Source organism: Crassostrea angulata, chromosome 5 (genome assembly GCF_025612915.1).
Source record: "Crassostrea angulata isolate pt1a10 chromosome 5, ASM2561291v2, whole genome shotgun sequence".
Taxonomy (NCBI): Eukaryota; Metazoa; Mollusca; class Bivalvia; order Ostreida; family Ostreidae; genus Magallana; species Magallana angulata.
Genome location: NC_069115.1, coordinates 2,597,583 through 2,621,410, shown reverse-complemented (window position 1 = coordinate 2,621,410; position 23,828 = coordinate 2,597,583). Strand labels below are relative to the sequence as shown.

Genomic DNA, 23,828 nt, shown 5'->3' with positions numbered 1-23,828 from the left:
GGTTTCTCTTAAAAATGAAGAACAAATATTGCTGTTGTTATATTTTATAATTTGTTCAATTTCACAAAAATCCTCTTGCAAAAAAAAATACCTAAGTCAGTTATTTCATCAATTCTGAGATTTAATGAATATAATCTTCAAAATACAAAACTTAATGATATAAATACAAGTACACTATAACATCGTAAAGAATCTTGAGTTTGATGTAATGTTTTATGAAATTTTGATCACAGTAGCGTATTGTTCCAGATCTGTATAAACAGCGCTGTAATCCAAATTCATATTAACAGTAACCCTCCCCCCACCCCACCCCCTTCTCTCCCAACCCCCGTATCTGGAGGATTCATTTGTATACACAGTGAGCCTCGCTCTCAGAACTGGAACTGTAGCACCCCACAGTCGGTGATCTTGATGTCCTTGGTCGGCCGCTCGTTCATCGTGTCCTGTTCCTCCATCTTTTTCAGAGTCTGTGTTCCCTCAATCACTTGTCTACAGAAACAACAATATAAAATAAAACCAACAACAAAGTGGGTAAATTGTAAACATTTATGGCCTTATGCATCAAGTAAAAGTCAATCACAATTAAACATTGGTATACAGTAAAAACTCTTGCAATATGTTTACAACATTAAGTCATGCAAGATGCAGGGTTCAAACATTTCCGATAAATATCAAACTTTCTTGTTTGCATGCAAATGTAAGCCTGATTTCTGATTTGTATTCTTCTGGGTCATTCAAACCAGAAACACTATGCCACAATAGATTTAGTCTAGAGAATGATCATTGAAATGTATGAAACATTCTCTAAAGGACATCAAACAACGAATGATGAATCAGAAATGAGAGTTACTCTGGAATGCCATGTATTTTGTGTTCATACACTTGGGGGTAATTGTTATGTGTGAAATATTCTCTACAGGACTGAAAACAACAAATATCAATAAATCAAGAGACAGGAATTACCCGAACGCCACATATTTGGTGTCCATCCACTTGGTGGGTTGTAGTGTGATGTAGAATTGGGAGCCGTTCGTGTGGCGTCCTTTGTTAGCAAATCCCACCATTCCCCGCCGCAAATGAGGCACCGCAAAGTTCTCATCTGGGAAAATAAAAAAAAACCACAATATTAATAATTTGGCAACATTTGAACATTTTATGTACAGTATACTGTAAAAGTTTACATTTATGCATGGAGAAAATTTACAGTACCGGGTACCTAGATACATCGAAAGCTTAAAACCAATTAAATTTTATTTAATCCAAATCAAATCAATTAAACCATGTATCTACTTGACCATCAACAGGAACATGCAAAAAAAACTTTAAACTGAACAATTTTGTTAAAATATTTATAGGAAAATACTTCAAAAAACAACAAACAACATACTTTGATGTAAAATATATCAAGTTAAGTATCACAAAGTGTTTACATATAAAATGAAATAGTTTTCCAATATAACAATGATCATTCAATATTCAACAAGTTTGATAATTATTGAGCTGAATATCACAATTGACCGACTCAAAAAATTGTGCTACAGCTAATATGAAATGAGGATGTTTTTTGATAAACCACTTTATTATATACCCATCAATTTTCCCTTCTTGATTGATACTGTCAATTTTACAGAGAGTGATCTGATTTTCCAGATCACCACACCACTCCCTGAAACTCATGATGTACTAGTACGCAATAAATAACGTCTGTATTTAAGCAGGTTTAAAAAGAATTTTAAAAAAACCATCATACAGTTGATTTTAAAAAGATGGTTTTGTTATCAAAACTTTTAAATACACAAGGGCCAGCCAGTATATAATAAAATTATAACAGTAACTTGATCCAAAGAGCTGGATCACGTCTCGTTGCCGGGCGGGGATCATCAGAATATCAAACTTGGCGCTTCGTGTTTGATCTGATAATCCACACCTGGCAACTCAACTTGATCGGACCCTTTGAATGAAGTTACTGTTATAATAATATACGTATATGGATTAAATTTCATTTCTAAAATTTGTTGAACATTAATTTCTAAACGATACCTTCTTGAATTGCATATTGAAAATCTATAGTAGGGATAGCTATACACACAGCTTTATAGCTATTGTTGATATCCTGAATTCGTTTGATTAGCGTATAGATTCTGTTCAAGTTAATGTTTGCTTTAGCTCACACTGTGACACAGGGACACAGAATTTTTTTCCAGGAGTGAAGGTGGTCCGAGGGATAATTTTTAGCCCAGAAGGATGTGGGGGTGGGTTCTAAGACCAAGACCAAGCTTTGGCTATATGTGAATTTAATACGGTGCTTCATTAATATTTGTGGGCATCAAATTTCTTATATTTAGAAGCAGTAAATTCACATGGGATGATGTCAGAGATACATGTCAGATGTTTATTGTATATATAGCTGTCACCCAATGTCAGAAGCTGGTATGATTCTTTGATTAGCAAGGGCATTAATTAGAAGTAAAAGGTCATATTATGATACATGTATCTGTAGTATTACCAGGCCAGGGTATAACTCTATTTCAGTGACCCATAACACACCACTTCCTGTCCTCTCTCTCTCTCTCTCTCTCTCTCTCTCTCTCTCTCTCTCTCAAAAACGTAAACTACAATTTTTTTAACTCATGAATATATCACAAGGAAGTTACTTTTAAAGTTCTATAATTAATGTTCATCAAGGACCCACTTAGAGAAAATAATTGGGTTTTTCCATTGATTGAAACTGCACTTAAGATTCATTGATTTTCCAGTTTTCACTGAAATACCATTGATTGCATTTTTTATACCTATCAGTTAAATATGGCATTGTTTCCTGTAAGGGGTACATACAACAGGAAGTGAGTCTTACCTTCAAACACATAGCCATAAATATAAGGGGTACATACAACAGGAAGTGATCGAGTCTTACCTTCAAACACATAGCCATAAATAGACTCCCCTCCATTTCCTCTTCCATGATAAATGTCTACAATGGAGAATCAAACAGATATCACTAACTCAGTAATGATAAACTTACCACCCCACTAAATCCAGCCCTCATCAGTAACTCAGTAATGATAGACTTACAACCCCACTAAATCCAGCCCTCATCACTAACTCAGTAGTGATAAAATTACAACCCCACTAAATCCAGTCCTCATCACTAACTCAGTAATGATAAACTTACAACCCCACTAAATCCAGTCCTCATCACTAACTCAGTAATGATAAACTTACAACCCCACTAAATCCAGCCCTCACCAGTAACTCAGTAATGATAAACTTACCACCCCACTAAATCCAGCCCTCATCACTAACTCAGTAATGATAAAATTACAACCCCACTAAATCCAGCCCTCACCAGTAACTCAGTAATGATAAACTTACCACCCCACTAAATCCAGCCCTCATCAGTAACTCAGTAATGATAAACTTACCACCCCACTAAATCCAGCCCTCATCACTAACTCAGTAATGATAAACTTACAACCCCACTAAATCCAGCCCTCATCACTAACTCAGTATTGATAAACTTACAACCCCACTAAATCCAGCCCTGATCATCAGTAACTCAGTAATGATAAACTTACAACCCCACTAAATCCAGCCCTCATCACTAACTCAGTAATGATAAACTTACAACCCCACTAAATCCAGCCCTCATCACTAACTCAGTAATGATAAAATTACAACCCCACTAAATCCAGCCCTCATCACTAACTCAGTAATGATAAACTTACAACCCCACTAAATCCAGCCCTCACCAGTAACTCAGTAATGATAAACTTACCACCCCACTAAATCCAGCCCTCATCACTAACTCAGTAATGATAAACTTACAACCCCACTAAATCCAGCCCTCATCACTAACTCAGTAATGATAAAATTACAACCCCACTAAATCCAGCCCTCATCAGTAACTCAGTATTGATAAACTTACCACCCCACTAAATCCAGCCCTCATCACTAACTCAGTAATGATAAACTTACAACCCCACTAAATCCAGCCCTCATCACTAACTCAGTAATGATAAACTTACAACCCCACTAAATCCAGCCCTCACCAGTAACTCAGTAATGATAAACTTACCACCCCACTAAATCCAGCCCTCATCAGTAACTCAGTATTGATAAACTTACCACCCCACTAAATCCAGCCCTCATCACTAACTCAGTAATGATAAACTTACAACCCCACTAAATCCAGCCCTCATCACTAACTCAGTAATGATAAACTTACAACTCCACTAAATCCAGCCCTCATCAGTAACTCAGTAATGATAAACTTACAACCCCACTAAATCCAGTCCTCATCACTAACTCAGTAATGATAAACTTACAACCCCACTAAATCCAGCCCTCATCACTAACTCAGTAATGATAAACTTACCACCCCACTAAATCCAGCCCTCATCACTAACTCAGTAATAATAAACTTACAACTCCACTAAATCCAGCCCTCATCACTAACTCAGTAATGATAAACTTACAACCCCACTAAATCCAGCCCTCATCACTAACTCAGTAATGATAAACTTACCACCCCACTAAATCCAGCCCTCATCAGTAACTCAGTATTGATAAACTTACCACCCCACTAAATCCAGCCCTCATCACTAACTCAGTAATGATAAACTTACAACCCCACTAAATCCAGCCCTCATCACTAACTCAGTATTGATAAACTTACAACCCCACTAAATCCAGCCCTGATCATCAGTAACTCAGTAATGATAAACTTACAACCCCACTAAATCCAGCCCTCATCACTAACTCAGTAATGATAAAATTACAACCCCACTAAATCCAGCCCTCATCACTAACTCAGTAATGATAAAATTACAACCCCACTAAATCCAGCCCTCATCACTAACTCAGTAATGATAAACTTACAACCCCACTAAATCCACCCCTCATCACTAACTCAGTAATGATAAACTTACAACCCCACTAAATCCAGCCCTCATCACTAACTCAGTAATGATAAACTTACAACCCCACTAAATCCAGCCCTCATCACTAACTCAGTAATGATAAACTTACCATCCCACTAAATCCACCCCTCATCACTAACTCAGTAATGATAAACTTACAACCCCACTAAATCCAGCCCTCACCAGTAACTCAGTAATGATAAACTTACAACCCCACTAAATCCAGCCCTCATCACTAACTCAGTAATGATAAACTTACCACCCCACTAAATCCAGCCCTCATCACTAACTCAGTAATGATAAACTTACCACCCCACTAAATCCAGCCCTCATCAGTTACTCAGTAATGATTAACTTACAACCCCACTAAATCCACACCTCACCAGTAACTCAGTAATGATAAACTTACCACCCCACTAAATCCAGCCCTCATCACTAACTCAGTAATGATAAACTTACCACCCCACTAAATCCACCCCTCATCACTAACTCAGTAATGATAAAATTACAACCCCACTAAATCCAGTCCTCATCACTAACTCAGTAATGATAAACTTACAACCCCACTAAATCCAGCCCTCATCACTAACTCAGTAATGATAAACTTACCACCCCACTAAATCCAGCCCTCATCACTAACTCAGTAATGATAAACTTACAACCCCACTAAATCCAGTCCTCATCACTAACTCAGTAATGATAAACTTACCACCCCACTAAATCCAGCCCTCATCACTAACTCAGTAATGATAAACTTACCACCCCACTAAATCCACCCCTCATCACTAACTCAGTAATGATAAACTTACAACCCCACTAAATCCAGTCCTCATCACTAACTCAGTAATGATAAACTTACAACCCCACTAAATCCAGCCCTCATCAGTAACTCAGTAATGATAGACTTACCACCCCACTAAATCCAGCCCTCATCAGTAACTCAGTAATGATAAACTTACCACCCCACTAAATCCAGCCCTCATCACTAACTCAGTAATGATAAACTTACCACCCCACTAAATCCACCCCTCATCACTAACTCAGTAATGATAAACTTACAACCCCACTAAATCCAGCCCTCATCACTAACTCAGTAATGATAAACTTACCACCCCACTAAATCCAGCCCTCATCACTAACTCAGTAATGATAAACTTACCACCCCACTAAATCCAGCCCTCATCAGTAACTCAGTAATGATAAACTTACCACCCCACTAAATCCACTCCTCATCACTAACTCAGTAATGATAAACTTACCACCCCACTAAATCCAGTCCTCATCACTAACTCAGTAATGATAAACTTACCACCCCACTAAATCCAGCCCTCATCACTAACTCAGTAATGATAAACTTACCACCCCACTAAATCCAGCCCTCATCACTAACTCAGTAATGATAAACTTACAACCCCACTAAATCCAGCCCTCATCACTAACTCAGTAATGATAAACTTACAACCCCACTAAATCCAGTCCTCATCACTAACTCAGTAATGATAAACTTACAACCCCACTAAATCCAGCCCTCATCAGTAACTCAGTAATGATAAACTTACAACCCCACTAAATCCAGCCCTCATCACTAACTCAGTAATGATAAACTTACAACCCCACTAAATCCACCCCTCATCACTAACTCAGTAGTGATAAAATTACAACCCCACTAAATCCAGTCCTCATCACTAACTCAGTAATGATAAACTTACAACCCCACTAAATCCACCCCTCATCACTAACTCAGTAGTGATAAAATTACAACCCCACTAAATCCAGTCCTCATCACTAACTCAGTAATGATAAACTTACAACCCCACTAAATCCAGCCCTCATCAGTAACTCAGTAATGATAAACTTACAACCCCACTAAATCCAGCCCTCATCACTAACTCAGTAATGATAAACTTACCACCCCACTAAATCCAGCCCTCATCACTAACTCAGTAATGATAAACTTACCACTCCACTAAATCCAGCCCTCATCACTAACTCAGTAATGATAAACTTACCACCCCACTAAATCCACCCCTCATCAGTAACTCAGTAATAATAAACTTACAACTCCACTAAATCCAGCCCTCATCAGTAACTCAGTAATGATAAACTTACCACTCCACTAAATCCAGCCCTCATCACTAACTCAGTAATGATAAACTTACCACTCCACTAAATCCAGCCCTCATCACTAACTCAGTAATGATCATAAACTTACCACCCCACTAAATCCAGCCCTCATCACTAACTCAGTAATGATCATAAACTTACAACCCCACTAAATCCAGCCCTCATCACTAACTCAGTAATGATAAACTTACAACCCCACTAAATCCACCCCTCACCAGTAACTCAGTAATGATAAACTTACCACCCCACTAAATCCAGCCCTCATCAGTAACTCAGTAGTGATAAACTTACAACCCCACTAAATCCAGCCCTCATCAGTAACTCAGTAATGATAAACTTACCACCCCACTAAATCCAGCCCTCATCAGTAACTCAGTAATGATAAACTTACAACTCCACTAAATCCAGCCCTCACCAGTAACTCAGTAATGATAAACTTACAACCCCACTAAATCCAGCCCTCATCACTAACTCAGTAATGATAAACTTACCACCCCACTAAATCCAGCCCTCATCACTAACTCAGTAATGATAAACTTACCACCCCACTAAATCCAGCCCTCATCACTAACTCAGTAATGATAAACTTACAACTCCACTAAATCCAGCCCTCATCACTAACTCAGTAATGATAAACTTACCACCCCACTAAATCCAGCCCTCAACAGTAACTCAGTAATGATAAACTTACAACCCCACTAAATCCAGCCCTCATCACTAACTCAGTAATGATAAACTTACCACCCCACTAAATCCAGCCCTCATCAGTAACTCAGTAATGATAAAATTACAACCCCACTAAATCCAGCCCTCATCACTAACTCAGTAATGATAAACTTACCACCCCACTAAATCCAGTCCTCATCACTAACTCAGTAATGATAAACTTACCACCCCACTAAATCCAGCCCTCATCACTAACTCAGTAATGATCATAAACTTACCACCCCACTAAATCCAGTCCTCATCACTAACTCAGTAATGATAAACTTACCACCCCACTAAATCCAGCCCTCATCACTAACTCAGTAATGATAAACTTACAACCCCACTAAATCCAGCCCTCATCAGTAACTCAGTATTGATAAACTTACCACCCCACTAAATCCAGCCCTCATCACTAACTCAGTAATGATAAACTTACAACCCCACTAAATCCAGCCCTCATCAGTAACTCAGTATTGATAAACTTACCACCCCACTAAATCCAGCCCTCATCACTAACTCAGTAATGATAAACTTACCACCCCACTAAATCCAGCCCTCATCACTAACTCAGTAATGATAAACTTACAACTCCACTAAATCCAGCCCTCACCAGTAACTCAATAAGTAATGATACACATCCCTTATATATACACCCTTCATCGTTTAATTCAGTAAGTTTCATAGTCATGTAGTGATGCAGGTACGGGATGATACCTGGCTAGTAAATTTCATACCTGGCGAGGCAAAGCTGAGTCAGGTATGGAATTTACTAACCAGGTATCATCCCATACCCGGTCACTACATGACTATGTAATGATTATATCTTACTGACTGCCTTTGTGTTAATGACATAAAGATAAGTTAATACTGTAGATTCCTTATTTTAAGCGAGTACTTAATTAATTCCGCAATTCAATGGTTTTCCATCAAATGGCAAGAACATAAAATTGCAAATGCCAAAATTTTATCATAGTTTCATGTAGTTTACAGATGTCCGAAAATTATTCGCAAACGGACTTTACAATTTTACGTGGATATTAATTCCTTGCGTAGAATTAGGAATTTACAGTAAACATTAAAATCAAGCATTTTGAAACAAAGTTACAAGTTTCAATTAATTTGGATACAAACCTGACGTCATAATACTCTTTAGAATTACGTCATAATGCTCAAAGGGAGTTATTTTTCATACTGAATGTGTAATGGAATATACATGGTCTCCACGTATCTGCTGTTAACCAATGATTTCCTTACAAATTATCAGAAGGTACGATAAAGTCAGATACACATTCCCTATGTACACCCTTCATCGGTTAACTCAATAAGTAATATATTTACATTCAGTGTATATATATTTCTCCTTATCTTTGCATTGGAAATCTGCGACGTTCAATTTTCCATGAGTACACTTTGATAATTCATGCGCCATGTGCAAAAATATAAACGTCTTCATGTGTTTTGAGTATATTAAATTTTGTAAGATTAAATGAAACTTTCAATCTTACATAACCAATTTGATATGTACTTTTGAAAAACAATCATTAATATATATCTAATCCTTAATAAAAAAGATTTTTATCCACAAAGTTTCTGGCACTATATTTTTGGTCGTGTAAGCTAACTAAATAACATGTTAATATGGCTGTTCCATGTATGTTTCATTTCTATGACTAAGAGCGCAAATAATAGCTTTATAGCGGCGATACACAATATTTCATACAAATAGATATCAGTATGAAAATATAAATATAAGCATTGAATGCTTATTTTTGGATGTCGTCAGTCCTATGACGCACCAATACGGCGCAGACAAATTATCACACTGCGCTAACGCGCGGGTATTCAATTTGTCTGCACCGCTTGGTGTGTCATAGGACCGACGACATCCAAAAATAAGCATTAAATGCTTAAATGATAAACTTACCACACGCTGTATCTACATTTCATTGGTAACTGACAATATTAAATATGTAATGATTAACCTACCACCCCCTTGGATCCACCCGTTTCGGACCACCCTGTGAAACAGTGTGTTTAGGTAATGTAGTGTGTAGTCCGACTCCGACTTTCCTTTCTCTCCGGTACACAGGGCCTTGAAGTTCTCACAGGACCGTGGGACGATGTCAGAGAATAACTACAACACAAAGAAAGATCCAACTAATAGCATAGAAACCCCAGGGAGACAAGGCTTAAGACATCTCCATGTAAACATAGCAGAGTTATCTCCTCTTGAACTGAAAACAATTTATCCATTATGAGATTTGTACATGTAGCAGCAAAGAAAAGAAAAATGCTGCCTGTGGCTCGCATAAATGTGTATGAGCTGCATGTCAGAAGCTCCTGGTGTAAAAAAAAAAATGGATGGGGGACCTGGTTGCATGTCCATCCAAATTTTTTCCGACCAGCAGCTAGAATATCTTGTAAATTCCTTATTTTACATTTATTTAGTACATATTTTTTGCGATTAGACTGTTTTGTATCAACTTGGGAGAATATAAAATTGGCAGCACCAATTTTTTGTTGTAATTTCATATAGCTCAAAACTGTCTAAAAAATAAAAGCAAGAATTTAAAATCTGTGATGGTTTATATATAATTGCGTCTTGCAATTTTACGCAGATATTAATTCCTCACGTTTAATATGGAATCTACAGAATATGGATTAGGTATGAGCTAGTATAGTCATTTGTTTGACATGTTATAGGAAATTAACAATAATGCTGACTGGGTTTACCTCAATAACAAGCCTCCCTGCCGCCTCCCCTCCTATAGACACATCTAGGTAAACATAATCATGCTGAAAATGCAATCAACAATAATCTGATTAAAATGGTGACTGCATGAAGAATGAAAATTGATAAATTATCATGATATTCAAGAACTAGTAGCTGTTCAAACTCTCGATCAATAAAATTTCTTGACCCCTGTTTTGATATACACATGTATTTGTATATACTTGTTATATTGTTAATACATTAACAAGTTGAGGTTAATTATTAGGATTGAATATTTTATCATTTGATATTCAGCTATGGACACATCATATAAAATTAAAATCCAGTTGTGAGATGGCTCACGTTTTTGGAGCTGAGATGTGAGATATAAGCTTCCTCCCTTAGCGTCTCGTAGAGAGGTAGGGGACGGAACTCCTCAAAGTTAAAGTTGTCCTCGGCCCAGATCACGAAATCATCGGGTCCCCCAATGAGCTGACCATTACTGAAGCAGATAGCCTTCTCCTCAAAGGTCCACGTCTCTCCCCTCAACTCCTGAAAATCAATTGGTGATTGAAGCTTAAGAGAGCTTGATTTGCAGTGGTAATTTTTAGTCTGTATTGATTTCCTTAAGAAGAGCTGTCAGTATAAAGATATAGGAAACTCTTCAAATATTACAGCTGAATTATACTGTAGATTCCTTATTTTACATGAGGATGTAAATTTTGCAATTCAACTGTTTTGAATCAAATTGCAAGAATTTTTATCACAGTTTCAGTAAGTTTGCAAAGATCTATCCGAAAAATAAACAGGATAAAAGCTAGAATTTAAAATCTTGGAGATGTGCTTTTAATTTTGTGATTTTATGTGGATATTAATTCCTTGTTTTTAATTTGGAATCTACAGTATGAAATTCACATAATTCATAGCTAATTGAAAAACCCTATCCAAAAATTTACGGTAAATCTGATGGCTGGTTTGTTGACCACCTAGCCTATATCTATTGTTATATTATGCTATTTTATGTTCTGTATGTTAAGCATGAAGTCATCATTATAGGAGAAACCTCAAACCATGCGGTTATTGAAAAGGTTTGAATTTAATTGAGAAATCACTTTGACATTATTAAGACACTGAGTGAGCAAAGCTAATACAATGCATATGTACTGTATACTTACTTTGCGTTTGGCTTCAATAAAAAGATCCCATTCAAATTCTAACATTCCCTGTATAACTGCATCTTTGAATACGTCTGGAATCTTTTTTGTAAGATCCTGAAAGGAAAATAACACGGGTAAAATCACTATACATGTACATGTAACTTGGAAAAAGATAATCAACAGCATCTGAGAAAATTCGAAACACAAACAGGACATGAAACCAAAGACCCAGTGTCGTTTCTCTGAATACAGCATACAAAAAGATTACTTAAATGATAAAAGTATTACCTCTGCACAAAACCTAGCTCTTTGGAAGTTGACATCATTTAGCAATCCATAAATCTCCAGCTTTTGCACCTCTTTTCCCGACATGATGGTTTGTGTTTGCCTTGGAAACCTTGTTTACATCCGGTTGTTAAAAACTCACAACATCGAACCCGATGTTATTAACACCACCTATTAGTGTACATTGGTAAACTTTTTATTGAAAATTAAACGTATAAGCAAATATTTCCCCAGTTCTACAAGAAAACTTCGAAAAATTGCAACTGCAGTTTTGTTTATAATTTTTTTTTATCTCTGAACAATCATTTATTTCATATTTGACAACCGTGTCCTCGGATTTTTCTACATAAAATAGCCTATATGGCGTATCTGTGAAAAAACAATAATTTTGATTGTACATAAATGTTATGTGCATATCAAACCTTTTTGTTTACTCAGTGTAGACTCCGATGTACACAATCACCCCCCCCCCCCCCCCCCCCCCCCCCCCACGAAAAATCTCTGCACAAGCAAGGTAAGACCACCAAAATACACACGCGCGCGCATTTATTTCAAAGTCATGTATTTGACTTGCATGCAATGTGTATTTCTTACCCTAACAATATTTTTGATTCATAGTAATCTACTTGTATCATGTCGCCCCAAAGTCATTAGTGAGAAAAAAATAGAACCATGTAACATTTAACGGGAAGCTGTAAAAAGGATTTGTATTTTTTTCATAAATTTGATTTACACGATACCGTTGTGGTGCGATAAAATTCAAAAATGACAAAACATGGAATTTGCAGGAAAATCATGAATATTTACAAAAGTAATGAAAATAAATGAGATATTTCTATAGTAATCTTAATAATGATCGGGGGGGGGGGGGGGTGGTCTGAGGGATAATTGTGTTTGCCCGGGATGGGGGTCCGAGACTTATTTGTGAATTTACTAGTTTTTAGTTTCCAGGGAGGGATCGAGGAAGGGGGGTCCGAACCCACCCCTTCTCCAGATCCGCACATGTCTGAGACATTTTTTGCATGCACATACCGTTATCAGTCAATGTTTTATCTGCAATGTTAACCTGCACAATCCGTACGTAATTTAATAATATCGGTACACCTATTAATTTTAACCAATTCATTACACATTTAATTTAGAGATTTAAATCTGATAATATCGAAATCATCTCGAGAAGCATTGTCTTAATATTGATTCTTCTTCATAAAACATGACAGGTTGCCTGAGTATAAGATGCATGAGTATATATTTACCCACCTTTGGTCCTATATTCATGAATGAAAATGCAGGTGAGATCGACAGGTGTGAATTTAATTTATTACTGATAATAGCCCTCTTAAATTTTTATCAAGGAGACGGAAACTAAAAATAGTTAGCAATTTATCAAAACCTGAAAACGACAAAGATCAAAGCGAAAGGGGGACAGCAATTTAAGTGGGTGACATCTAAATGTGCAAAATAGCGTCACTATGATGAAAGGGTTTACAACTTTTAATGGAGGAGATTCTGTTTGTGTTTCATGTTGAACTCGGCGCAACGTGTTGACTACTGCTATAGATTCTAGATTTATAATTCTTAGATTTTTATACACTCTTAAATTTCAAAAAAACCCTCCTTCATTTCCTCAATAAGCGAGTGAAAACATAGGCAATGGGTGACGCGGGCTTGACGATTGGGTGAAATGTTGTAAAGTTTGATCTCAGACACCTGTTTTAAGGTTATCTGTGCAGAATTCTGTGCCCATCACAAAGAAATTTTTACAGTTTTACGGATATTTATAACAGAAAACTTCAATCCCTCCAGGCTGATAACAAGAAGACAAAAAATACCTTATTTAAGTTTTTGCAATTTACAAATCAATCGAATACGATATTCAATATGGAAATAATAATTTCCACAAGATTGTTACAACAATTCCATTTTTATGTTTATTAATATATACCAGATTCTTTACATGAATCGATGTATATACATGTATATAACCAATACAATATATACTTTAATCTAAATGTTTCCTCAGAGACGCGCGCGAAATAAAACATTGAATTAATTGATGAATAAAAGAATGTCAACAAATCAAAGTACTATAACTCCATGTATATATACATGCCATAAATGTCGGCGTGCACTTTCTACATGTATCATAATCCATACGTTGAACCGGTCCCTCAGATTGTTCCCAATACTTGATTAGTTTCTCAAAGTGGCCCACCCAAAGTTACACAAGTTTCTCTGATAAGTAGTTGGAAGCAAGTCAAAACTGGCAAACTAGTTTGGGGGGGGGGGGGGGGTGGGGTGCAAGACAAGGTCGGTTCACGGTGGCCCGTTCTATGTCTTGTAGATAGAACACTATTTATCTAGCTCTGTCAACTTTTACTACAAAAGATCCAGTTAAAGGTTAATATAACCGACTAATATCCGAGTCGCTGAAAGTGATATATGTTTGTCTAAGGGCAGACTTAGGATTAATAGGAACCAGTTCTAGGCCAGAGAGAGAGAGAGAGAGAGAGAGAGAGAGAGAGAGAGAGAGAGAGAGAGAGAGAGAGAGAGAGAGAGAGAGAGAGTTGAAATACTGCTGTGGTGTTCCTCGGTGAAGAGTTTATGTTTGGTGGTCAAATATATGAGACCTCTGCATAAATATACACTGTAGGTATTGTGTATATGATTTACATGTATGTAGAATACCGTTCGAGTTGTATTACAAACGAGACCAGTTAGAATTAAGTGTAGGAATTAAAAAAAGCATACATCGTACAAGTTTGATACACTAGCTGCCTTTGAATGTCATTAGTTTCGTTATTGCATGGTTTGTCTGAGAGAGTCCGATTTTGATGGATATCAGTGCTGCCCAGAACCTGATATACAGTGTATATAATAGAAGCTAGATTAATTCTCAAACTATATCTGATTTTTCTTTTCTCTCAAACAGGATTGAATTAACTGTATTTGGCATATATATATATATATATATATATATATATATATATATATATATATATATATATATATATATGTAGATAAATAAAGCCTTGGTACAGCAAAAAATACTTAAATAGTTATAACTGTCTGAAGAGCCGACATGGCTGAAAGCGCTAACAGTAAACAATTTATTTAATTTGGACTGTCGCATTCTGTTTTATTTATTTAAGTATATATATATATATATATATATATATATATATATATATATATATATATATATATATATATATATATATATATATATATATATATATATATATATATATATATCTCTCTTACACAGAGAAAGAGATATGCGAGTACCGGTAGATTGTGTAGTGTTAATCATTTCATTCAGTATGATGTTTGTATATATATGAAATACCATTACACCTGTAAATCTTACATTGAAGCCCACTCTATACCACTACACTTGTAAATCTTACATTGAAGCACACTCTATACCACTACACTTGTAAATCTTACATTGAAGCCCACTCTATACCACTACACTTGTAAATCTTACATTGAAGCCCACTCTATACCACTACACTTGTAAATCTTACATTGAAGCCCACTCTATACCACTACACCTGTAAATCTTACATTAAAGCCCACTCTATACCACTACACCTGTAAATCTTACATTGAAGCCCACTCTATACCACTACACTTGTAAATCTTATATTGAAGCCCACTCTATACCACTACTCTTGTAAATCTTATATTGAAGCCCACTCTATACCACTACACTTGTAAATCTTACATTGAAGCCCACTCTATACCACTACACCTGTAAATCTTACATTGAAGCCCACTCTATACCACTACACCTGTAAATCTTACATTGAAGCCCACTCTATACCACTACACTTGTAAATCTTACATTGAAGCCCACTCTATACCACTACACTTGTAAATCTTACATTGAAGCCCACTCTATACCACTACACCTGTAAATCTTACATTGAAGCCCACTCTATACCACTACACCTGTAAATCTTACATTGAAGCCCACTCTATACCACTACACTTGTAAATCTTACATTGAAGCCCACTCTATACCACTACACTTGTAAATCTTATATTGAAGCCCACTCTATACCACTACACTTGTAAATCTTAGATTGAAGCCCACTCTATACCACTACACCTGTAAATCTTACATTGAAGCCCACTCTATACCACTACACCTGTAAATCTTACATTGAAGCCCACTCTATACCACTACACCTGTAAATCTTACATTGAAGCCCACTCTATACCTGTGAGACCTGATACAACCTGTATACTTCATTGGTTCTTAATAAACATGCACTTTTAAGCAAGAATTTCAACAGCTCAAAATTAAATTGATAACATTTTAATGCCAACAAATCTTTGTGCCCTGAAAACAATATAAACATTCATTCACAAACATCTGTCATCTGATTACGGATCCGGGTTTTTTATACATCAAAAGATAGCTGTTGTATATATACAGAAATAATGATTCAGCGAAATTCATGGTGAGTCAGCAACGATAACTCATAAAACACACGAAATTGATGAAATAAGACAACAGAAACAACTCACTTACTTACACCGTCACTGAATAAATAAACACTCCCTTTGTCTAAAGAATAAAAAGATAAATGATGGTACACGTAAAACAGTACAGTAAAGTTTGTTCGTTGGTATATGACAAGTTTATCAATCAATTAAAAGTCAGAATATAAATACATGAGACAAATGAAAAAAAAAATTGTTTTAAAAAACGTTAACAATAGTTTTGTTTATAGACAACAACCTTATCACTGTATTGACATGCTAGTATAAGTAATTTTGTAAAAAAAAAAAAATAAAGTGAAAACACGATTACTATAGTATTATCATAATACATGTACAGAACAATACAAACTATTAATTCAGCTCAAATCCAAAGGATGACATCTCGCAATGATGTAGAGCTGCAATCTAATGAACAACTCAATAGGCAAGTGCGCCTAATAACTCCCATATATATACGAGCATCCCCCGTATGATGATAAGTGCAGCCTTAATTCTTTTAATTAAATAATAAACATAAATTTAAAAAAAAACCAGTTAAACAAATTGTTATATAAAAAGAATGCATAAATATTGATATTATAATTATTATCTTGAGATTTTGAGATCTGGCCGAGACAATAAATATATACCGATTCTGATTATATTTTGAGACATTTTAAAAAAAAAGTTCTGATTTTCTTCAAATCAGTACGTATTATATAAACAAAACAACGTAAACAGAGAATTGCAATAGTATAACTGAACAATATAAAAACTAAAAGCGGTAAGGATCGAGACATTCTGCTAAACGTTCAGTGTAAATATTCTGAACTCTAACGACTTTATTTGTACACAAGAAAATAAATACATGCATAAATTTGCATTAATTCATAATTTGTGTTGACATCCTATTTATACTAAAGAGATATGTGTATATGTAAACAAGCACCATAGGTATTAAAGAAGATCAGCAATAATTATAAACATGTACAAACTTTACAGAATGCATATGTATTTTAGTTGCAGTATTTGTTCACGTATCTGAGTTGAATACAATAATTTTAGTTTATAGTTTGTCAGTTTCGTCCAATTTTAAATTATTTGATTGGCTGAATCAAACAAAGTAGACAACACGTAATTCAAACACTAACATTTTCCACAATGTTTGAATGCAAATTTCACTGTAGGTCTGTAGGATGGCTAAATTCAAAACATATCGTATCAAGGTTTCTTTTAAATAATGTACATGTATGATGCATGGGACCTCTTTGTACAAAAAGCGTACCGAACCGAACCGTGCAACTGGTGTAGTAGCACGTTTCAGGGTCTGTAGCTTGAAAACGTAAATTTCTGCTTATCATGCCCAAAAAAAAACAACCCAAAAACAAATAAAATGTCCTAAAAAAGCTACAAGAGGAGAGAATAATTATTTGCAGTTTGTATGTTAATGTGTTTTTTTTTGTCAATGCGTTTGTTTGTCTGTTAGTGTGTTTTTGCTTTTTAGCGTCTTAGTTGGTGTATATGATTGTTTTTATTGTTTTGTAGCACACGCTTTTATCTCATGACACCCCTTGCACGCTGCAAGTGCACGCAGCCCCTTGCTTTCAAGGGTCACCCAAGGTGGCGAGTATCTTCACAACCATCAAGACATTATATTGAAGTAATATCACAGACGTTTACTGTTCCAAGCCATTGCTCTTACCAAGCGGCGCAGATAAACTGTTTTTCTTTAATGTTTTTTTTCTTGTCATAAACGACCTCAAAGAAGAAGAAAAACAAGTTCTGCTTTAAATATGATCATTCTGAAGCTCTCTGGTGACAGTCTCGGCATTCTAAATTGTACAGTGTTTCGGTGTTCATTTCAATATGAACCACATGCCGCAGGACGACAATAACATTATCACAAAATGGACACGATACCAGAAATAGGGATCCATTCTTATTACGTCATTAATAAATCCAAAGAATGCTTAACCCCACCAGGACAGCAGCATAGGAGTCCCTTCTTATCATATCACAATTATATAAACCTAAAGAAGAATTCAAGCCACGCGATAATTCTTTTTGTTTTCTAAATCCTGTTTAAGAATTGATTTAATATCACACGGTATTAGATAAATTCCACGCAATCATGAACAACCTACATTGTAAGTTACACTACCCACGCCTCACTCACACGACCGTCTCACCCATATTGTACTCCACGCTATTACTCTCCTTGATGTGGTACAGTCGGCCCGTGTCCCTCGCCTGTTTCTGTGCGATCCTCACCAAATTCTCCTCCTCCCTCCGAACCAGTCTCTTTATCATGTCCGCCGTGGTATTAAACGTAAACATATCGGCGCGCTCTTTGATGCTTATGTTGTGGTCAATTTCTATCACACTTTTGCCCTGCAGGGCCTCTATGGGGGCGTTACTACTCGTGACCACTTTTCCTACTTCCGCCAAGGCGTTTTCCGGAGAGCCCTTAAGATTGTTGTTGGTTATGGCAGGGAATTTGTGAGGGTGTTCATGGATTTCTCTGTATGTACAGGGAACACATACGCAGGCAGAACTCACCACGCTGTAAAATGACGTCACGACGCGTCCCGTACACAGTCGGTAAAAGAAATGGTCGATGTAGCTGGGACGCAAATGTTGGACGCGCAGCTGGTTGTACTCCTGCGTCACAGAAAGCGTTCCGTGATTTTCCCCGCACAGACTGCAGGGACACGTTGTATAGGACAGGCCCACAGACTTGGCCTCTACCTTTTCGTCCTTTAGCCTCCTCAAGGAGTAGTCCACACTGCCCAGCTTCTGCACCATCTGATCGTAATTAGACATCAGTTTGATGTGCTGAGTCTCATCCTCCGCTTCCCATGCATGCCCGCCGGTCACTTCCGGTAGACTGACGGAGTCGGACTCCTTGGAACACACCGGACACTCCCAGACGGACCGACGGTTCGGAATCACGTGACTCCTTATACACTTATGACAGAGAATATGTCCGCAAGGGAAGGTATCGGGGGCATTGGTGACCTCCACCGTCCTCTCGTACTCCGCCCGCGACTCCTGGCCCCCCAGCCGCTGCCCCCCGACATTGACGTCATAAAGTCTGACAGGAGGCATGACTCCCCACCCCCGAAAATCCGCCACTCACCGCGGTAATCAGCAAAACAACCTTGTTGTCCCTATGTCATGATTTCACTTCCTTTTTAGTTTAAGTCTCAGACCAAGAACCACACACATCCTCACCCTCAGACACATCACGGAGAGTCGGCTGTAGTGAATACCCACGACACAGAACGTTACAGTGTAGAGAACACAGACTATTGATCTACAGAGGAACAGACACAGTATACAGTACAGGGACCTATCCAATCGTACAGAACTTACGTAATGCTGAATTTTAATTCCGTAACACCGCATAAACAGCCGTCATATTCATAAGCTCCTACCCCTGTCCGGCTCGGGTCTTAGAGAACGGGGTCTCGGGGTTAAATCACGGGTTTATATAAACGCTGTCAACCCACGACTCCACACAACACGCTGTCACACACCGATTGCTGAATGTTTAATTTCCAGGTCTTAAACTCCGCCGAATTTCTTTTCACACAGGTAAAGTCCACGATACATGTGTCAACAATCGGGAAATGAAAACTATATACAGTATATTCACCATTGACACTTTTCGGTTCACCTGAGAGTCGATGCATTGACGGCCGAAAAATGCTGTATGAACGATAAAAAAAATCGCAACGATCCGAGCACATTGGTGGGAAAATGCATCGACATTAACGTAGGCCCGGGGCCAAAGGTCGCGTTAAGCAAAGGATACGCATCTAATTTACAATGAACCTTTAAATTACCAGTTGATATAAATATAAAGGGGCGAGGATTACATCCAATCTCTAGAACTTCACGAACTAGTCTGGCGGGTTTATTAAATTTATCGGTGAATTATCTCGGTGTGTCAAACGACGAAAAAATTAATTTAACAATTCAAGTAAAATGTATGTTCGTTTGACTGTATATAAAAAAACACTTCTTAATAAGTAGACCTCTTCATTTACTTTTAATAGACTTTCAGGTAACAGACTATAATAATATATGTCCAGACCGCGGTAATTGATATTTTTTTTAGGGAAAGAATAATGCTATATCCTAAGTATAAACAACTTGACCTTGTTGAACAAACATTCTCTATTCAATTCTTTATTTCTTTAAGCTTTACAGCTTATCAGTATGACATATGTATAACATGAGGTGGTAGTGTATTTACACGTACAGATAATAACATTTACTGTTACATATACAGGTTGAGAAAACAAAAGACTACAATTATGTAATACAGTTGTCCCTTAATAACATACTTTTTGAGATGAATTTGCCAAGATTACAGAGATCTTTGACATTGTCAGTATTAAAAAGTTGAGTTAATTTAAACATACAAGGTTTTTTATAATAATATTCTTTCATGTATAATCTGCGCAATGTTCTGTATAGAGGACAAACAAATAAAAAATGGAATTCATCTTCAACACTAGATTTGCAATGTGGACAAAATCTATTTTCTCTATTTGTGTTATTATATCTACCAGTTTCAATAGCCAGGCGATGTGACGATAGTCGTAATTTAGTTATATATTTCTGTAATTTAATGGGAATAGATTTTCTTAAATAGTATTGAAGATGTATACCATCGATAAGATATTTGTAAAAAGAACATTTCTTTGAATTCAACTTAGTATAATTCTAAATTATTTAAGAAAACACAATTGCGAGTGACCTGAATTTGTCCGTACAATAACGGTATGACAAATGTATCGATTTCTGGGATTATCAAAAAAATCAAACCGTCAATAGATCAGCGTCAGATTCAATAAAAGTACATTTTTGTATTTTCATCCACAAAAAAATCTATTCTCTTCTGTAGCCTGTACATGTGCAACTATCATGTTGTGAATTTTTTTTTCTCCATAAAATATAATTAAATACATGTAGACTCTACCCACGGGTATATAGTTTTGGACGAATACACTGTATGTTCATTGTTTTACCAAAAAAATATTTTTCTAAAATAATCAGGGCTGCATTTTACAAAAGAACTTACGACAAAGTCGTAAATATTTACAGTCTCGTAAAATGATCTTTAGAGAACAAAATTGACATAAAACCGTTTGTTTACAAATATTTCAATTCCAATAGTTATATTTTCCAGCCATAAGAATAATTTTTTGATTAGCTGGTGATTAATTGGCATTCATTAATTTGATCGTAAGTCGTAAGTTCTTTTGTAAAACGCAGCCCAGAAAAGCTCAAATTCCCCTCTCCCGCCCCAAGCATCATCATGGTATTACACGTAAGTCATACGTTATAACATGAACTACATGTAGAAAGAAAGCAACATGCTGACTTTTTGTAGGAGTGGGGGTGGGTGGGTAGGGAGGGAGGGATAGAGGGCCAGTGCCCTATATGAGTTCATGCACCTATGATGACAATTTCTTCAAAAGGTAATTTTCACAGTTTGTATATGAATCGATCACACCGGGGTATCATTACCCTGGCAGTGGTGTCTTTCGGAGGTCGTATCAACTAGCTTTATTCGCAATTCTTAACAACCCAAATGTTTACAGAACTGCTTGCATGAAGTCACCAAGAAAGATATTCAGTTTACACGTACACAAAATACCTTAGAGGGATTGACAAACACCGCTAAACACCTGGGATTAAAATGGAAATTGTTCAATAAAGGAGCTTTAAATGTTGAAACATTTATATCACGTTCATTTTCATGCATTGTTACATGTAATACTGTGTGGACCACTCTCAGAACAGATTTATCTATCCTCATTTACATAATACCTATATTCAGTACAAGTCATTCAACGCAATATCTTTAGTATTTGCCAATCTCATTAATACATTTTGTAATAAAAACCCGTGCAACTTGAACCCTTTAATGAACTATTGACAGGAGCACATCATATACCTGCTATGCCGAAACCTGTCTAATCCGAAACAGTTTTCAAACCTTCTACGCTGATAAGTCAAATTTTTCATACTTTGAGAAAAAAAAATATGTTGTTTAAAGAAACATATTAGGTTAACTTGGTTTTATTTAGTTTACAGAAAAGGAAATTGTACTTGCCATTTTAAGATAAGAAAATAATTCATATAAATATAAATCAAGCGAAATTAGGAGGTTGTGTGGATGTATGATGTGCATGTATAAGTATGTATATTCAGTTATACTTCCTTGGTCTCAAGGATTACATCATATTGTATCTTAATGTCAAAGCTAATTGTTAATGAGGCACTGTGTAAGAAAGTACGCGTAATAATAAGTCTTGACAGTATATGTGTGAATAGTGAACTTCAGACAGAAATTAATGTCGTCCTCGACCGCGGGCAACATTTCTGTCTGAAGGACGATGACATTTTTTTTTTGCCTGAATCCCAGTCAACAGCTGTATTGTATTACCCCTCACTACACGTAAAAGTATAATTTCAAGTAGAAACCAGCCATTTGTGTAGCACAGCTCTTCGGCTATTTCCGTTCCAAGGAGTTTGAACGAACATTAATAATTAGCTATGTGACAATCACTGGCAGACAGGTCAACATCGACATTGTTAGGTTGACTGAATTAACATTCGTTATGTTGAAGTTAGAAATATATATAGAAGAATATTTATAAGTGTAAACAATGCACTATGTCAACATCAAAATTCTTCATACACATCAAGATCACTTTACGGACATATCATGTGGTGTCAAAATAGGGCAAAATATAGCGCATTTTGAATGAGTTCAGTCACAAAAATCGCCTTCGAGCTTACGCAATGTTACACAACACGCAAACACGATAACACGTCAAAATCGTGACTGCGCGCCGGCGTGCTGTGTGACGGCGTGGTATCTCTTCAAAGCGCGCGCGCGGTCGAGCTTTTGCAAATGACCGTATCCGGACACCATAATGAAACCCTTCTGTGTGTATTCTGAAGAGAGTCCTTTGACATCTTTTCTTACCGGTATCAGTTTATTACAAACTGTCTACACTGTAGACATTTTCCCCTGGAACTTTGGAGTGATACAGGTGCGTGGATTCTTGACAAACTACTTGGATTATCAAGGCATGCAATGGTTGACGAGTTACAAACACGCATACATGTATATAATTAATACAATACAGCCGACAGACTGTCGTGAAAGGAAAGTTATCAAAGAACCATTACGGGAGTTTAAAATATTCAACAGTGGGTAGTATGTCCTTCTGATGTGCAACATCCACTATAGGTACATTATATACATGTAGCTGATACATTTTGACTTATTAGTAACTCTTTTTAAAATATTGTAAGAAGGTACAAAATATAGATCTAACATATGGTGTCCAAGAACTGGCTGTGTAACAATAAAATAAAGATATATAGATCAAAGACAATCAA

The 23,828-nt window shown here is 36.5% G+C and overlaps 1 protein-coding gene across 1 annotated transcript; it reads right to left on the bottom strand.

Annotated features, from left to right (window-relative positions):
* Positions 1 to 15: 15 nt before the first annotated feature.
* Positions 16 to 19,523, bottom strand: LOC128182912 (uncharacterized). The gene is made up of 8 exons (XM_052851690.1): positions 18,672 to 19,523; positions 11,640 to 11,735; positions 10,828 to 11,016; positions 10,485 to 10,547; positions 9,738 to 9,885; positions 2,915 to 2,971; positions 964 to 1,099; positions 16 to 489 (listed from the first exon to the last, which is right to left on the bottom strand). Exons 1-8 carry the CDS (start codon positions 19,506 to 19,508, stop codon positions 372 to 374), a joined length of 1,644 nt encoding a protein of 547 aa, XP_052707650.1. The 5' UTR covers positions 19,509 to 19,523; the 3' UTR covers positions 16 to 371.
* Between the last annotated feature and the right edge of the window lie 4,305 nt (positions 19,524 to 23,828).